Raw genomic sequence first — 17,627 nt, 5'->3', positions numbered from 1 at the left:
AACATATTGTTTACATCTTGTGGCTTTAATTGGGAAACAGTGAGTAATTTTAACATTTACAACATTTATTTTTAACATTTAGATTTGCTGCATTTACTTCAGATTTTATTTTTTTTAAAGAAAGGTAGGCTATACTGACCAGTCAAAAACTGTTTTTAAGGTGATCAACGTTATGTCATTGGGCCTGTTTACACCTGGTCACTTCATGCGTTTTCGCTGATCGGATATCTATTTGATTTGTTAAAACGTTTCCATTTACACTTGGCCACATACATTTGTCGTCGCAAACGGATTTAAATCCGATCTTCAATTCCCGCCCTATATTTAAATTTAACGGAGTACACGTCAACGAAATCAAAAGATAAGCGCTGCATTCTATTAATTATCAGCTCATTTCAAGATCAAAGACCGCGGCATCAGCACTGGAAAGATAAGTGTGTCTTACTACTTTTAATGAAGATGATTGTGTGTTGACCGTCTGCGTCTTACTTTGTTTCATTCGCTGCAGTTTGCGCGTCGGCCTGCTGAAGAGATACTCACACTAAAAAATGCTGGGTTAAAAAGGGACAAACCCAGCTATTGGGTTGTTTTGACCCAGCAATTGGGTTGTTTTGACCCAGCGGTAACAACCCAATTGCTGGGTCAAAACAACCCAATAGCTGGGTTTGTCCCTTTTTAACCCAGCATTTTTTAGAGTGCAGCTACTCCTCCAGGTTATGAGGTTGCATTAGCGCAGTCATATCTGACTATAATGTCATATAGCCTATAACACGCTCTCACACGTTTATTATTTTAACATTTTGGGAGGAGTAAAATTTACATATGTGGTTTCAACAACCAGATGCATTTACACTCGTCCAGTTTCGTCTGGAATGCGGCCCAGACCACCTCCTGAAGTGGTTTGAGCGATCGGATTGATATCCGTCTCGAATTAGTTTCTGAGGGCATTTACACCTGGTCTTTTCACGATCGGATGACCAGGTGTAAACAGTCCCATTATGTCAATCTACTATAGATTGAGCTTAATTTGTATTGAAACCAGAATATTCCTTTAAGAAACATCTTTGAGGAGCACAAATCAGGGATGGAGGTTTCCAGTCTACTTTTCCATAGATAGACAATGGCTGCAGTCCACACGACAAACCTGCTCTGCTCTCTCTCACCCTCAGTTGCTTTCTCTGTCCCTCTCTATCATCATCTGCCTATCTGCTTTTGAGCAGAACCACACCAAACATCCTGCTCACTGCTACTACAGAGTCAAAAGTTCACTTCCCCAGCTCAACTTTACTCCTTTTGTAACTCCATTAACAGAAGCACTTTCGTATGTTTCAGATAGCTGGAGCGAACAAAAACACAACCAAACATCTCACCTGCCCCCTGACCCTGACTCACACACCTCTACGTTCCTAGAGCCGTCAGAGCAGTGCTGAACGCACAGCCACTTAATATTTCGTTTTCTTTTCTCTACGCTTTTGGAACCGAAGTGGAAAGTCTCTTTTTCTCTTGTTTTGTCTGTCGGAGAGCAGGAAAGAGAGAGCGATAGATTTTCGATGAGAGCGAGCTAATGAATGGTGGAGAAGGGGAGTGTCAGATTTATTTTCCCACCACCAAAATCCACTTCAAACGGGCTGTCACATCTCCTCAGCCCGTATTAATATGTCTGCGGTCAAAGTTTTAACTGTTATGATAGCTGTAATATTGTTCTATGCCTCGAGTCAGAAGATTTGTATTCCGTTTACGCTCTGGGTTTCATTTGGATACAAACAAACCGCTGTACCCAGACTGTTTTCATGTGTTTTGCAAAATTAAGTTGAGAGGAATTTCTGGATCTCGGCTGTCCACTTAAAAGTGTTGGGAAATTTCAGCATCTGTCTCGCCCCAAACAAGCTGGTTTCATGCGTGTGGTTTAATAGTACATGTATACAAAACCTCACTGGGAGTCTAATCCTGCCTCTCGGCAAAAAGGTCAGCTAAAGTTTCTGCAGGCCCGCCCAGAACAAATGGGTCAATCAACTTCAGAAACTATGCTTCCCTCCTTACCAACTCGGCCAAGTGTTTATCATTGCGGCGAATTATTGATAAACACACAACATTTCTTATACAGCATAAAGTTAACAGTAATCGGACTTGCTGTCTGGCATTTCTTTTAGTGCATGTGTGAGTTTCAAATTGTGCTGTAGAATTTCAAGTACCTTTAAGTGTAGAGAAAAAAACCAAGCTGATTTTTATCAAGAAATCATGTTTAATTTACAAATTTACCTTTTATGGTAATTAAGTAATTTCCCATTTCATTGTGTAACTACAGTATTTTCTGTATTGTAAAAATAGGAGACAGTTGCATAGGTTATATTCACAAACAAATCAAATAATAATTTCAGGAACAAAAATACATTTTTAGCATTGTGAAATAACCACAGGTTTAAAAATCCCTTCAGAAAGTGTGCTTGAATTTTAATGTACAATACACAGAGAGCAATTACGTGTGTGTTTTTGTATTAAACTATTGCTAAAGCATTGTGTAACCCATGATAGGCTCAGTCCTGAGGTAAGCACCAATGTCTTTTTGCTTTGATTAAGAGAGTTCAATCTGACCAACAAAAAAAAGGAAACACTTTGAATAGCTGACATGCTACAGACTAAAGCCCAGGTAATTTGCCCCAACTTACATGTTCAATATTCACTAAGCTCTAAAGCTTTAAGATTCACTAGTTCTTTCACAGTGCATTCGTGGTTTAAGTTTTCACATTCACCAGCTGAGGTTGTAATTGTAACTAGTGGTTAACAAAAACTTCTGTGAGAGGAAAAGACAAAATATCAGCTTGGTCTTTGGAATAAAAACAGCGGGTGCCATATCTCATCAGAACATTTACATTTACTGTAAAATGATTTATTTAGAGGCAAAGCAGATGAGCTGTAAGACTACAAAAAAGGAAGCAGCCCTAACAGGCTACTGTGTTTTATGTTACTTGAAATAAGAAGGATAGATTGTTGTAAGTGTAGCTTATGGTACATTAGAGCAGTAGCTGGAGGATTAGGGTGTACGTTTAGATCACAGGGCCTGGTCAACTGGCATAAAATCTAACATCAGTGGGACAGACAAGCGCGGATAGTCTTAGAAAATCTGAGATTTCACAGGGCTTACCCTGAGTGGACCAGCTGCTGCTATCTACGCTCACAGTATCAGTGAGAGAGAGCCCCTGCTCCTCATGTTCAGATGGTTGTCACATTAGCGGCTCTACGTGTGTGTGTGAGGCACCTTAGGGTTAAAGCCGTCACATTAGCCTTAAAAATTAACTGCACCGTAATAGGGGTGAGGAGGCCCTCTCAAACATTTCACATGAGGAAAGGTCTTGAAGGTGTTACTGAATCAATCACTTGCAAAACGTCACTGTTTGGTTTATATACACAAAAGTGCCTTGGCTGGTACTGTTATACAACTAGTCATGCAGAGAGTCATTCAAAGGGGTTGACTGCGATGCAACTGAAGCATATGGACTCTACTGTAAATATTACTGCATTTTCAAAGGCACCACCCATGCTTAGTCTGTCGCACCAGATGAACCAAAACACGTGGACATGGATTGTTATATCATGATCGGAATATGCACAAAGATATTCCGGTTGTGAGATCACAGGGCAGTACTTGCTACATTTTCAATAAGCTGAAGGCACTTGGCGTTGGAGGAAAGGAAAGGGAACAAAGACATTAAATAGCTCGAGACCATACACCTGAAGGTGGTGAAAATTTTTTTAAATGGTACTCTCTGTGAACTCTCATTCCATGCTGAAGGGGATAACTACATCAATGCAGAGAAAAGCTTAGATCACTTTACCTAAGTCCTGGAACAAACACTCTCTTCAGTTGCTCCCTTTAGTATGGAAAAAACTTGGCCATTCACAAAGCTGGAAAATCAGATACAGGTGATCCAGTACTCCGAAAAATAGTCTATAAAAAGTCCTCCAATTACTATAAAATCCCAAAGATTTGGCTTTTTTTCTTTTTCGTCCAGATTTGCTGCTCCATTCTGGACAGAAGCCCTGAATATTGTTCATATGTGCTTTTTCATTCTATATACACCAATAATACTTAATACACAGGTTTAGGGTACGATTGCAACTCTCTTCTGTAACATTTGACATTTTCTCTTTGGCTTTTCCAACATATAAAATAAAAAAAAAGAAAATGAACAGAAAAATAAAAATAAATATCTTTTTGGTTTTCAATTGGTTGTTTGGCTCGGTGATTGAACAAAAAATAAGTTGTTTTATATAAATACTGCATTGTCTGAGTGTCCAACAGTCAAAACAGATTATAAATAAAGCAGTTTCCTCCTTGTAGGAAAGTCATTTTAAGAAATGCACATACTGCAAAATCTGCAAAGGCACATTCAGAATAAAAGCGTTTGTGTGCATTTTTATGGCCAACACTTTCTGGTCTCCACTCTTTGAAGTGCAGGTTCAAATGATGATGAGGTGAGAGTTGAATACTGTGAATGGCATACAGTGATGTCTCTTTGGAAAGTAAAGTTAGTGGTTCCCCACTCTAGCTAGGAGAGTAGCGGTCAATGGTGCGGGACTCTGCCGAGAGCTGCTGAGAAGTAGGTGGCAGTGGCTGGTTCAGGACGTCTATCTTGTGGGTGAGGCCGAGGTGTTCTACAGCCAGCTTTGACAGCGGGTAGAGGCTCTCCATGGCTTTGGCATCAGCCAGCAGGTGCTGAGAGGCTGTGAGAAGGTCTGAGGTTTTCTCCTGCTTCAGGCCCAGATGCTCAGCTGTGTACTTGCTCAGGGGATAAATCCCCTCGGAGAAGTCTATCTTCAGCTTGCCATCAGGAGTTAGTCCTCCGCCAGCTGTTCCGCTGCTGTGCATCTTCATGTGACTGATAAGGTTGCGCTGCTGAGCAAACTTGCCCCCACACACCTGGCACTCGTAGGGTTTCTCTCCGGAGTGGATGCGCATGTGTTCCGTCAGACGGTACTGACGAGTAAAGCGCATGCCGCAGGCGTCACAGGCGAAGGGTTTTAGGCCCAAATGGCTGCGCATGTGGCGTGTCATAGTACCACGTTGGGTGAACTTCTTGCCACAGATGCTACAGGGGTATGGACGTGTCAGCCAGTGGGTTTTCTCATGTTGCCTTAGGGTGGCAGGATCTTTATAAGACTTTTCACAGGACGAACAGCGATAGGGTCGTATGATTTCCCCGAGACCAATGGAATGGAGATTTTGCGTCGATTTGCTATCTAGGAAAGGGCTGTGGAGGCCACTAGACCTATTCAAGCTTGTAGGTCCATGGGCATTGGTGGGTTTGCTGCTGATGTTGTCCAGCTCGCTACCGTTGTTTAGCTCCTCCTCAGTATGGGTTTCCACATGGGCATTGAGCTGCTCTGAGCTGGGGAAGCCTTTGTCGCAGGGGATGCACACGTACAAGTTATCTCCGAAACTCTCTGGCTCGTACGGCATGTGATATCTTCCACCTGGAACAGGGGGAGACGGACGACCCTCGCTGCTCCCTGTCTCTTCGCTGGCGGTCCCATTCTCATCCTCTCCATCATCACAGGTCCCTCTGTCATAGCCTCGCTCATTCATGTTCAGCTTTTCCTCACTGATCTTATGGTGATTCATGTGCTGGTGTCTCTCTTTATCCTGCTCACCCATTCCTCCACTCTCATCCTCTTCGTCTTCCTCATCTTCATCCTCTGGGTTGGAAGGCTCATTCTTCACCCACCGATAGATGTTGGACCCATCTCTGACTTGTTCTCTGGAGTCCTCCATGGGTTCTGGGCTAGGAGCGCAGGGGTAAGGTTCTTGGCCCTGAGGACGGTGCAGATGGGGAAGATGGGGTGCAAGAGGATGGTTGGGTAGAGGGAAAGTGAGAGACCCCACATGATGGGATGTCTCCATTTTTCTGGAGCCATCGTTGGGACTGAGCAGGGGGCTAGTGCTTTGCTCTAGCTCCCCCTCGGGCTCCTCTTCTGGGTGGAGTGAGGAGATCAAATGGGGGTGACCAGAGGGAAGCTGGGACTGGGAACTTGGGCTTTTCTTGGACAGGTCAAGGCCATAGACGGATGAGCAGTTTCTGTCAGTATGGGGCATGCGCAGGCCTGACTGGGGTGACAGGGATGCCTTTGCTGGGGGGTAAGGCGGTGGACCCTGGGTGGGGACTGGTGCATAAATTTCACCGATGTGGGGGGCAAGTGCAAGGGGGGGCAGGTCCTCTAATGGTGTAGGTCGAGGGGTGCTAACTAGTCCTCCAGGGTGGCAGGAGTGGATGACAGGGGTAGATATTCGAAACCGTCCTCCCCCCATGCCACTGGAGCCTATCTTGTAAGGTAAAAACCCAGGATTGGGACGTAAATGGTACTTCCCATTTCTTTTCAGCTTCTTCTTGCATAGAGTCACCAGATCCAGCAGCTGCAGATAACTTGCTGCCGCCAGCACTGCTCCTATATTTGGCTCAGTTGGAGAGGTGGGGTCACCTTCACTTAAGCGTCCTGTGTAGATATAGTCAAGAATGACTCGAAACACACCTGGACTGACCATCTCATGGTCCAGATTGATGAGGTTGTCATGAACGACAAGAGATTTAAGGTAGAGGCTACTGGCTGCCAGGATGTTCTTGTGAGCACGGAACAGTGCATTCTGCACCACGATGATAACATCACACAAGAAGCCTTTGGTTCGTTGTGTGTTCAACTGCAAGAGGAGGTGCCTAGCATGACTTGGGACTTCCATGGCATCCAGCATCGACTTCAGACAAATACCTGTAACAGAAGAGAAATGGAACAATTAAGTAGAAGCCAGAAAGTTGTTGCAGACACTAAGACATTTAGAAGCCTATTGAAAACTAGCTGAATTTTGCATATTTATTTGAGTACTGTGGTATAAAAGGCCATTTTTTTTAATAGCTGTCTTTTGAAATATAACACACGTTACTGACACATCTGTTTGTGTTGGACTGTCTTGTAAAACTTGACTGGCAGCACTTGAAGATATAAAAAGGAGCACTTAAGCTTGTGTGCATTTTCTTGATCCTGAATATAAGCTCTACATTTACTCTTTGATATTTTTGTGGACTTTCAGGTAGGGGATTGAGGGCAAACAATTCAGCTTTTACTTTAATGCAACAAGCATCAGAAGGACTCCATAAAAGTGAGCTATAGCTGACCGAGTGAGACTGTGATGGTTTTGTCATTATCAAGATACAAACCCACATGTTTAAAACTTACAGTGAAGTGCAGTTAACAAAAAAAGACAGAAGAAAAAAGACAGGGGGAAAATGCCAGTATAAACATGTTTTCATATTGCTGTCTTCCTGATAAAGAATTCCAGAGGTGGTGTGTGGAGTTTTAAACAAAGTCAGACTGAAGGTTTTGCAAGTGTGATGAACAGCAGGCATAAACCAGCGGGGACAAAAAAAAATGCAGCCAATTCATGATAGGACACTGCTGTACAGAAGTGTGAGTTACAAATGAAACCGTTTTTAAAAGATCACTTGTCAGAGGATGCCTACAAATTACTAAATAAACATTCAACCAACAATGCCAAGTTTAAATTCTAAGCTGAACGCAACGGTTCCTGTCATGCAAACATAATAAACATTACAAATTTACCAGAAAATATTGTTTAAACCCTGCTACATGAGGATGGTCTGTATATGAGATAAAACGGATAGTTCGGGTCCCACAGGGGATGGTTTCACTGATGGGAAACAAGAAGCTAAATAAATACAGTCATCCCAACATCAGTTCCTCCTCTCATTGTTTATTTCACTGTATAAAATAATCCTCTTAGATGAATACTGTAGTTTGTAGCCATAAGCTTCCATTTAATTAGTCCTTAAATCCAACAATGCAAGTCCCCTTAAAACCAACCACAGCTTCTAACATGAATAATACTTAACCACTCAGTTGCCAGAAAATCTTGGTTTTACACAGTGTGTGATTTATTCAGTGACTTTCAGTTGTTTGACTTTTTAAAGAAATTTCTGCCAGTAATTTTCTAGTTAGATCGATCTGGTTTTGGTTAGATTTGTCCACTGGAATTTAAGACATTAAAACAATATGCAAACATTTTCTTGTGTGTGTAAAACTTCAATAAAGTTTTAATAAATGGTAGTAGCCTACTATTGTTTTATTTTTTCATTGTCCAAATATACTTGATCTTAACTGGAAGCCTCCAATTGTTGCTATGGTAACCTCATCAGACTAACCATAACAGCTGGAATGTAGATCTATAGTCTAAATGCAAATAGATCAAATGTAAAAAAAAAAAAATACAATTCATTAAGTACCCAAGTTATAATTAGGGGGGTCAGATCTCCCCTACCCTCCATAATGCGTACTCTGATTATACACACTAAACATGAGATGCTGATTCCTACTATTCCTCTTCATTAAAATTAAAACAGTCAAATGTGATGTACATAAAAAGCTGCATATCTGTATCTCTTTAATATAAAGAGGCAGCTGCGCACTGTACAGAAGCATGAAGGCGCGCTTGTCATTCTGGCTTCTCCACTAGAAGAACTAGTTGGTGAGGCAGAGAAACCATACATGGACAGGACTGAGGTTCGTCTATAAAAAATAAATTACTGTATAAATATATTTATAAAACAATTATCTGTGTACATTTTTGTGTCGAAACTATTAATTTAGCCCGGTGCTAAAACATTTAAACATTTGTGTAAAAAAGAAAAAACAACAACGCAGATCCAGGTGACGCCTAAAATAAGAAGTGATGGTTTTAAACAGTTTTGAACGTTTCCTTTTTGTGGAAATATTGCCGACAGCTGATCATTTCTGGCCTGCAGTGCACCTGTAGCTTTTCCCGTTCATGTCAGCCTGAACACTCTTGAGTTACAGGTTATTCAATACAATTTTCCTAATTCATAAATCATGTGTTGCGTTTTATTTCCAAATGCGCGTCATTTATAGATTTTTTTTAACCATTATATAATTGTATCACTTGTAATTATATAAAGGATATACACTTTCACTAACGCACAGATTCAAACAGATGACATGTTATTAATTTCCTGTTGCAGGCAAAGTTACCTTAACAATGGAGAATCTCAACCAAACAAACACCACCCGCAACATTTCCTCTCAGTCCGCATCTTTCTTCAGAGTCTGTTAATAAAAGCACCTAAGTTGTGTAACTCTTATCTCCTCCCCTGCTGCCCACGGACACGCCCACGGATCACTGACAGGTGTATTTTAAGGTGAAGAGCCATTTTTGGCTTGTGGACTTTTCATTAGTGAGAGTTTGAGAAAGCAGAACAAAACTGCATGATTTATGGCGATTCGTGCCGTACTGTCCTAACTGTGCTGCTTCCAAGAAGCGCAAAGATGACAGAATAGAAGGAAAATGTAAACAATAAACGGGACGGGACGGAAAGTAAGGACTGTGGTTCAGCAGTCACCTGAACGTTTTTATAAGCAAAGGAAAAGAAAGAAAATCTCCTCTAATTAGTCAGACAAAAACTAATTTTGTCAAAATGCAAGGGGGAAAAGCACTCCTTTATTCTGTCAGACGCTCAACGCGTAAAGATTTAAAGGAAGTGATGAAAGACGTAAATCATGTTCTAAAACGACTGTTTGAACTTCACGCGTAAACACTTACATCCTCTCAAGCCTGTCATCCTGTGGATTTACATTACGCGTCTTTAACGCGCACTTATGCATCACGGAATTTCAGCTCATTTAAGGACCCAATCATTTAGATTCATTACTTAAATAGCCTATCATCAAATATAAAAGTTGAGGAGTTTTAATTCAACCTTTTAAAAAAACACTGAAAGTCACATTATTTAATCTAAAAAAAGATTCTACTGAATAAATACATTTAATAGGGAGAACTCATTTGAATGAAACGATAAAAGCTATCAATGCTCAAAAAATGTCAATTGTTTGGTCGTGTAGCGCATGCTACAGCTTGGTATATTTGCTATATTTGGTATGGTACACGACTGGATAAAAGACAGTGCATGGGTCATATTTTAGGTGCTTTGGTATTCATTAGCCCTGTGTTTTGTCTCTGTTGTCATTTTGCTGTTTTAGGGGTGAGGCAGGGGTCTGCTCGTGTTCTTAAGACTTCCTCTCTCTCTCTCCACCCTCGGTCTGTCATCTTTTTACCGCAAAAGCGTCCTCCCTTTGAGATTTATCCCTTTAGACTGAGTCTAATGTACCTTTAAGGAATAAACAGTCAATCAGTCACAAAGCATGTCTTTTAAATTTGCTGAATTGGCGTATTTTAAACTTTGTAAACACTGGGCACACGAGAGATAGGCTATCTAAATATTTTGTTTGTTTTATTTTTTTGAGGATAAGAAATGACACAAAAAACACATATAGACCAATTATATTACATGTAGGCTATAATTTAATAATGTTGGCCCAATAATTTAATTGCAGAATAAAGTTGCCATTCAGTCACTGGCACGTGTGCGAGAAATAAAACTAAAATACAATGTTTTGAATTAGTTTTCAAATTGGTGTCATTTCAAGGGCTTTAAAAATTTTCACTATAACTTAGTTTTCAAATTTTACTATTCCCTAAGTCATGATCGTTTTGTCAATTAAAGGTAAAAACCTGCGCAAAACCTCTTGGCACCAAGAAACGTGCGTTTGTCTTGGATCGTGCCTGTTTAAGTGGTTTAAAGTCAAACGGCAAAACACCTGATGTTTATCAACCATTTTTGCATATAATTTGAAGGTAGCCTAAGAGGTTGGAAAAGAGCGTATCATGCGCTACAGCTTCCTCTTCCACAGCTCGTCTTATTGCGCTCATATTCTCTCGCGCGCTCCATCAGCACACGCAGATCTGGATATTCATTCATAAATACCACTGGGAGGACAGCTCACCATCCCCTATATGTGGCCTCCATGGTCAGAGATGAGATGGAGATATTCTAGTTTTATGTTCTGTAATAATCTCTTGGCTAGAATGTAATAGAGAAAGATACAGCTGATAATCAGAGATATAGGCAAGTTCTCAGAGTGTCGCTATGAGCACGTTACACTTTTAATTAAAATTCTAAATTAAAGTGAAAAAGAAAAAGAACTGTGAGGCCTGTTATAACCTCTAAATATGATGCCATAAAACTGCTTAATTTTACATTTTGTGGTCTTTAAAAATGTTTGTTTGACGCTTTATAAAGCATAAACTGTGTAATTATCTCAGTCCATTAAATCATTTAGTTTTCTATGAATAAATTGCATTATTTAGAGCTCGTCTTTGTACATGTGAGGAAATGTTTAGTTTAAACAGAGTATCCTCTAAAATAGGCTACTATAAGTGACACCGACAATCTAAAACATGCTGAATTTAAATTGTTCATTCAGCAGACTATATTTGCATGCAAGACACCACATATCTGTCTTTAAAATCGAATCATTCTCTTTAAACTCAAATCAGTCGCATGTGAAGCTATTATAAGCTTGACTATTTATAATGAAGCCCCTTGTTCACAGACGATAGATAAAAAAAAAACTTTACAGTTTCTAAATATAAAAAAAAAACAATTTCTTCAATATATAAGTAGCCTGTTTGCATTTTGAAAATAATCGTTGATACATTAGGCTAGCATATAATACTAAAATGTGCACAAAAAAAAAAGAAAGAAAGAAAGGAAGGCAGGCAAACAACCGGGTCTTAGTTTGTAAAACTTTTATATCCATCCGCAAATGTACCGAGAATCTGAATAAGATTAAACGGTTGCTCGGGTTATTATTATGTCTATCTAGATGAATAAAGTGTTGATAAAGAGGCTATAATGTGAAGCTATTATAAGCTTGACTATTTATAATGAAGCCCCTTGTTCACAGACGATAGATAAAAAAAAAACTTTACAGTTTCTAAATATAAAAAAAAAACAATTTCTTCAATATATAAGTAGCCTGTTTGCATTTTGAAAATAATCGTTGATACATTAGGCTAGCATATAATACTAAAATGTGCAAAAACAAAAAAAAAAAGAAAGAAAGGAAGGCAGGCAAACAACCGGGTCTTAGTTTGTAAAACTTTTATATCCATCCGCAAATGTACCGAGAATTTGAATAAGATTAAACGGTTGCTCGGGTTATTATTCTGTCTATCTAGATGAATAAAGTGTTGATAAAGAGGCTATAAAATGTTAAGAGCATTGAACGTTACCTGGATGCCCGATCTCTTCTGCCATCCGATCTAAGTCTCCCCTAATGATCATCTCAGCAGTCTTTTGGAGTCATTTCTGACGTTTCAACTTTGAACTGCCAGCCTCCCAAAACCATGCCAGTTTTCCGAGCACGACTGCCAACTCTTTTTTATTATTAATTGCAATGAATTTCGTGTTGCTCACCCTCCCTCTTGCTCGCTCTCTCCCTCCACCCTCTATCTCTCTCGCTCACTCACTCCTATAAAAATACGTGCGTACTCCTGCATCACTTTTTCTCGTTTTTTGTATGTTTTGTAATTTCCTTGGCTATTTTCGCATGGATGTAATAACGCGACTGGAGATGATAATGGCTTTCTGGGCTGCGCGAGTGTTTTAGCGCCTCGTGTGATGTCAGTCTACAATAAAACTAAAAGGTAAAATCGAGGGCAGGAACTTACAGTGACCCCAACTTGAACTTCTCAACACATCGACGCTTTGTCTTAAAGAGACAGGCGTTTTTATCGTATATCACAACATAGTGTGCGTTAAAGAGTAGCTGTTTTTATGAGTGCTGACTGTTTTAATACGGATGACGGGGACCATAACTTCTGTATAGAGCTCGTTATCATGTTATTCAGGAAAATAAATATTGAGTCTGCACACCCCTCCCTGTCTGTACCTGTGAATGTTAAATACTGATTACCTTTTACATAAAACTCATCTTGTTTTAATTTAATACAGTTGGTTGCACAACACTTAGCCTACAAAAAAGTACTCCCATGTTTTTAATATAATGCTATATTAGAAACATGGTAGTGCATGTTAATAATGCTATAATATCAAACAATTAGTTGCAAATACTTTTTGAAATACTTTTTAAGCTCATTTAGGGCTGTATCAGTAGCATCAGTATTATCAGTCTTTAATGACACAATTGCTTACTTTTACACAGACATTTATCACTATATTTAGACAGAAAAGGTGCAGAAATGATGCATGTAGTCTGTATAACACAACACTGACAGAATGTAGGCTAGTTATGTGACATGACTACACCACTGGAATTTTTCAAGTTTCATTTTTTAAGTTTCATTAATAGATATGCGTCCTCTTCATTTATTAAGTGTGTTTATTCTGAAAATTATGATTTAAGATTATTCTTAATATCAAAAGCAGGTATGAATGTCAGTTTAGATGTCATGGCCTATTGACATACACCCAGTGACCGCAGTTTAATGTGCACTCTTAACAATTAAAGTTTGAATTAGAATCTAAGATAACTTTTTCTCGAGTTCTTTAGAAAGCCTTCTGTACCAATACACTGATTTGAAGAACCTGTAGCCTAATGTCACATCAATAACTTTTTAATCTGCAAAGAACCCTATTCAATTCCAGAAATATACACTATAAAAACGTTTTCTCATAAGGAGAAGGTTCATTGCTGAACTATCGAAGAACCTTTATTTTTAAGAGTCAGTTTTGTTTTTAACAGCTATACATAGACGAAATTAAGTAGCCTATGTAATAGAGTTATGCTGGTTGGTGACAAGTATTTTGTTTTGATTAGTTTGATGTCAACATTTTAAGATTGTTTACTTTTAGATGCATGATATGTGGTATTAAAGATCCGATTAAAAAGTAGCCTACAATAATTCAGATCTCCGGCTGTCCAGACGCGCCTGCCAGTTATCACAATCTATCAGGTCATGTTGGCACGCGCTCACTGCGCACACCTGAACGCGCCGCAGGTAACTCACACGATACATGCATTAACACAAACTCACCTCGGAGTCATGTCTGATGCTCCTGCCGATCTTGACTTCCCCTACGGGACTCCCCTGTCCACAGATCCCCAATCGTCCAAATTCCTCTTTAAAAGGTCAACTTTTCCCGGTGTTCCCAGCTTCTTCCGTGTTGTCCCTTGTCCTTTACCCTTCTCCCCTTCTCTGTCCCTCTCCTCGCGTTAGAATGGATCAGACACTTGAGAATCTGGATGGACTCTGATTGGCGTTCGTCTCCAGAAGCAGTGCAGGCTGCGCGTGCAGCGACACCTAATGGCGCATATTATAGTGCCGACGGCAGAGCGCAAGACACAGCGGAATACATTCATTAGCTATCAAATGGAAATATTGGCATAATTTCTGACCTAACATTACGCACTTGTTTTTGTTAGATGGGTGTAAAAATATCAAATGTTTAAAATAAAGTATTTGAAATGATAACACTGGAACGAAGTAGAACTAATGTGAAATTCAAATGTCCAAGTTGATACTTGAATGTATTAAACTTCTTCGTTTTCTTTTTAGTTTTAAATGTTTAATTTTGCTATTAGCTCGTAGGCACAATAAATGAGCAGCATTGTCGCCACTCCACAATGCTGCTGGTTTTATATTTAATATACTTTTGCGTTTTCCACGCGCCGTTTTGTGTTTTGTTTTGTTTTTAGTTTATTTTTATTTAAATGTTTTGCTATATGCATCATTTGTTTCTGTTACTGATTTTGTTACTGAATATTTTGTCTCAAATACTTTCAATAAGTTTATTTATTTATCTTTTTTGTCGTTTTTTATTAAGTACTGTTATGAATTAAATGAGCTGCTAGGTGTTTTCGAGCACTCTTTTTCTTTTGGGACTGTTTTAGAAGGCATTCATTCATGCATAATCTTGCTTCCCACAGTTTAACCAGTCACGAAATAATTGCTATTTTCTAATAAGAATCATGACAACTATACACTGTCGATCTGACTGACTAGTGGATTTCAGCCAGATATTCCCATGGTGTCATATGTTTTGTCATTATTTTTGCTATCACTTTGTGGCGTCCCGTTTGTTGTGGAGTGCTGAGATGAAAGTGGTTTCTCGTCGGACATTCACCTGCAGGCAGAAGACTTTTCATGTCAGAGCCTGCCCCTCAGACCCTTGTATTACTCTATCAGCTGACTGACATCTGTTTCCCGTCTCTCTCCTGAAATTACTGCAGTTCAAGATGCTGCTTTTTAAATCTAATGGTCAAAGTCATAGCAGTCTGGCTTTACTGTGGAGAACATATTGTCTTTCACTTCCAGTTTCTCTTGATGAACTTATGATAACCTCAAAAAACAGAGATAGGCAGAGCTAGACAAAGGACAGATAAGGGTGCAAACAGCACCTGAATGTTTTTTAGTTCACTTTTAATGTTGGTATAAAATTCACTGCCCATATGTTGGAGAGAAACAATGGGTATTAGTCGCTCGAAATAGGATTTCAGCCAGATATTCCCATGGTGTCATATGTTTTGTCATTATTTTTGCTATCACTTTGTGGCGTCCCGTTTGTTGTGGAGTGCTGAGATGAAAGTGGTTTCTCGTCGGACATTCACCTGCAGGCAGAAGACTTTTCATGTCAGAGCCTGCCCCTCAGACCCTTGTATTACTCTATCAGCTGACTGACATCTGTTTCCCGTCTCTCTCCTGAAATTACTGCAGTTCAAGATGCTGCTTTTTAAATCTAATGGTCAAAGTCATAGCAGTCTGGCTTTACTGAGGAGAACATATTGTCTTTCACTTCCAGTTTCTCTTGATGAACTTATGATAACCTCAAAAAACAGAGATAGGCAGAGCTAGACAAAGGACAGATAAGGGTGCAAACAGCACCTGAATGTTTTTTAGTTCACTTTTAATGTTGGTATAAAATACACTGCCCATATGTTGGAGAGAAACAATGGGTATTAGTCGCTCGAAATACCTCAGTTGTTAAATATAATTGCTTAATTTGACCCTTGTGTCTCACTGACCTTGACTCATGTGACACCAAAGTCATTTGGCTCAGTTATGTTTATTGTTTGTTTACAGGCTCATTTGATTTGCCGAAGTCAGCTCTTTCATTTTCTTAAGGACACATTGGGCCTCATTCATGCAATATGAGCAGAACGAATTTCTAATTGCTCACTAAACCATTCTTACATAAATTGTCACATTCAATTCATGTAAGAAAGACTTTATGAATGATTTACAAACAAATTTGTTCTACTTGTGTTTCATGAATGAGGCCCAGTGTGTGCACAAGCGAAATGTGAATTCTGATTTGGATGTATGTTAAAGTGAATGATTTATACACAAATTTGCTATAGAGAGGATGTAAATTCGGTCACACTATTTTTAAAGTCCAGTTCTCGCTATTAACAAACTATTAACTACGACTTTTGCCTCAATAAACTCATAATTTGCTGCTTATTAATAGTTAGTAAGGTAGATGTTAAGTTTAGGTATCAGGGATGTAGAATATGGTCAGGCAGAATATGTGCTTTATAAGTACTAATAAACAGCAAATATGTTAATAATAGGCATGCTAATAAGCAACTAGTTAATAGTGAGAATTGGTCTCTGTACTAAAGACTTTATCTCAGCAAGTGAAGACACACTATAACCTCTATTAAGTCCTGAACTGAGTTCCTAATGAGTCAACAACAGGTGAATGCCTGGTGTTTACAGTGATTAAGTGAATGAAAGCTGTGTGTTAAAACATTAACCAGGCCTGCCACTGGATCACAGAGCACACTTGCACAACCACTGACACTTAACAATCAGCCATCACCTCCTAAATAACACACCTACTATTGTTTATTTGTATGTGTATGTGTATGTCCGAAATACGTGTGTGTAGGTGTAAAAAAGTGTGACATTAATGTGTGTAAAAGAAGGAAAGAGTGCAAGAGAGCTGAACAAATGTAGTTTTAACAAGTGGGATGTTTATGTGCTGCGTGTTAAACTTTATTGGCCATGTGCATGAGTGATATTGGTCCGTAAGTGGGTCTGCGAGACTACACTTCTGTCAAAGTGAAGAATAATCTGAGGAACGTCTGACTTGGGACCGAAGCATCAAGTTTAAGTATGCATAGGGAATGACAAAAAGCATTCCACTCAAGTTATAATAACATTGTTGTTTTCAAGCATAAGGCCTACAGTTAGATTACGGCCCTGCAAAGCCCAAAGGCAACAGCGGCACAGCATCGCTGTGACATATAACAAATAACAATAATTCATCTTGAATAGATAAATCATAAGATAAAGTCTAAATAAATAAACAATTATAAAATTATATACCATAATATAGAAATTACATAAATAATAATAATGTATATTGAAGCAATTATGTACTCTTGTTTACTTCTCTTTAAATTATTATTATTAATAATAATAATAATAATAATAGCAACAATATGAATGAATTACTAATAAACAAACAACAAATAAAAACTATAAATATATAAATCAATAAAGTAATATATAGAAAATATAAACAATAATATATAATTATAATAATTAAAAAATTAATACATGAATAATAATATAAATGAATGATAAAATAAAGTAATAAATACAAAGGCAACAGCGGCACAGCATCGCTGTGACATATAACAAATAACAATAATTCATCTTGAATAGATAAATCATAAGATAAAGTCTAAATAAATAAACAATTATAAAATTATATACCATAATATAGAAATTACATAAA

At 38.7% G+C, this 17,627-nt stretch overlaps 1 protein-coding gene across 2 annotated transcripts; it reads right to left on the bottom strand.

The window, feature by feature from the left end:
* Positions 1–1,163: 1,163 nt before the first annotated feature.
* Positions 1,164–14,115, bottom strand: hic1 (hypermethylated in cancer 1). Of its 2 annotated transcripts, none has more exons than XM_016272686.1 (2): positions 13,916–14,115; positions 1,164–6,759 (listed from the first exon to the last, which is right to left on the bottom strand). In XM_016272686.1, the coding sequence occupies exon 2, from the start codon at positions 6,740–6,742 to the stop codon at positions 4,544–4,546; it is 2,199 nt and encodes a 732-aa protein (XP_016128172.1). In that variant the 5' UTR covers positions 6,743–6,759; positions 13,916–14,115; the 3' UTR covers positions 1,164–4,543. The 2 variants fall into 2 exon arrangements, with proteins under 2 accessions (XP_016128172.1, XP_016128171.1); XM_016272685.1 differs by lacking the exon at positions 13,916–14,115 and adding an exon at positions 12,152–12,384.
* Positions 14,116–17,627: the final 3,512 nt, after the last annotated feature.

This window comes from Sinocyclocheilus grahami, unplaced genomic scaffold, assembly GCF_001515645.1.
Source record: "Sinocyclocheilus grahami isolate Dianchi unplaced genomic scaffold, SAMN03320097.WGS_v1.1 scaffold72.1, whole genome shotgun sequence".
NCBI lineage: Eukaryota > Metazoa > Chordata > Actinopteri > Cypriniformes > Cyprinidae > Sinocyclocheilus > Sinocyclocheilus grahami.
The sequence above is the reverse complement of the archived record's forward strand: the minus strand, read 5'-3'. Positions and strand labels throughout refer to the sequence as shown.

Bases quoted from the DNA above. Each gene is read 5' to 3' on its own strand.
- hic1 (XM_016272685.1), bottom strand. From the start codon at position 12,203: ATGATCATTAGGGGAGACTTAGATCGGATGGCAGAAGAGATCGGGCAT. The intron at 6,760-12,151 runs GTAACGTTCAAT...CTTCTGTTACAG, and splicing joins AGAAGAGATCGGGCATCCAG to GTATTTGTCTGAAGTCGATG.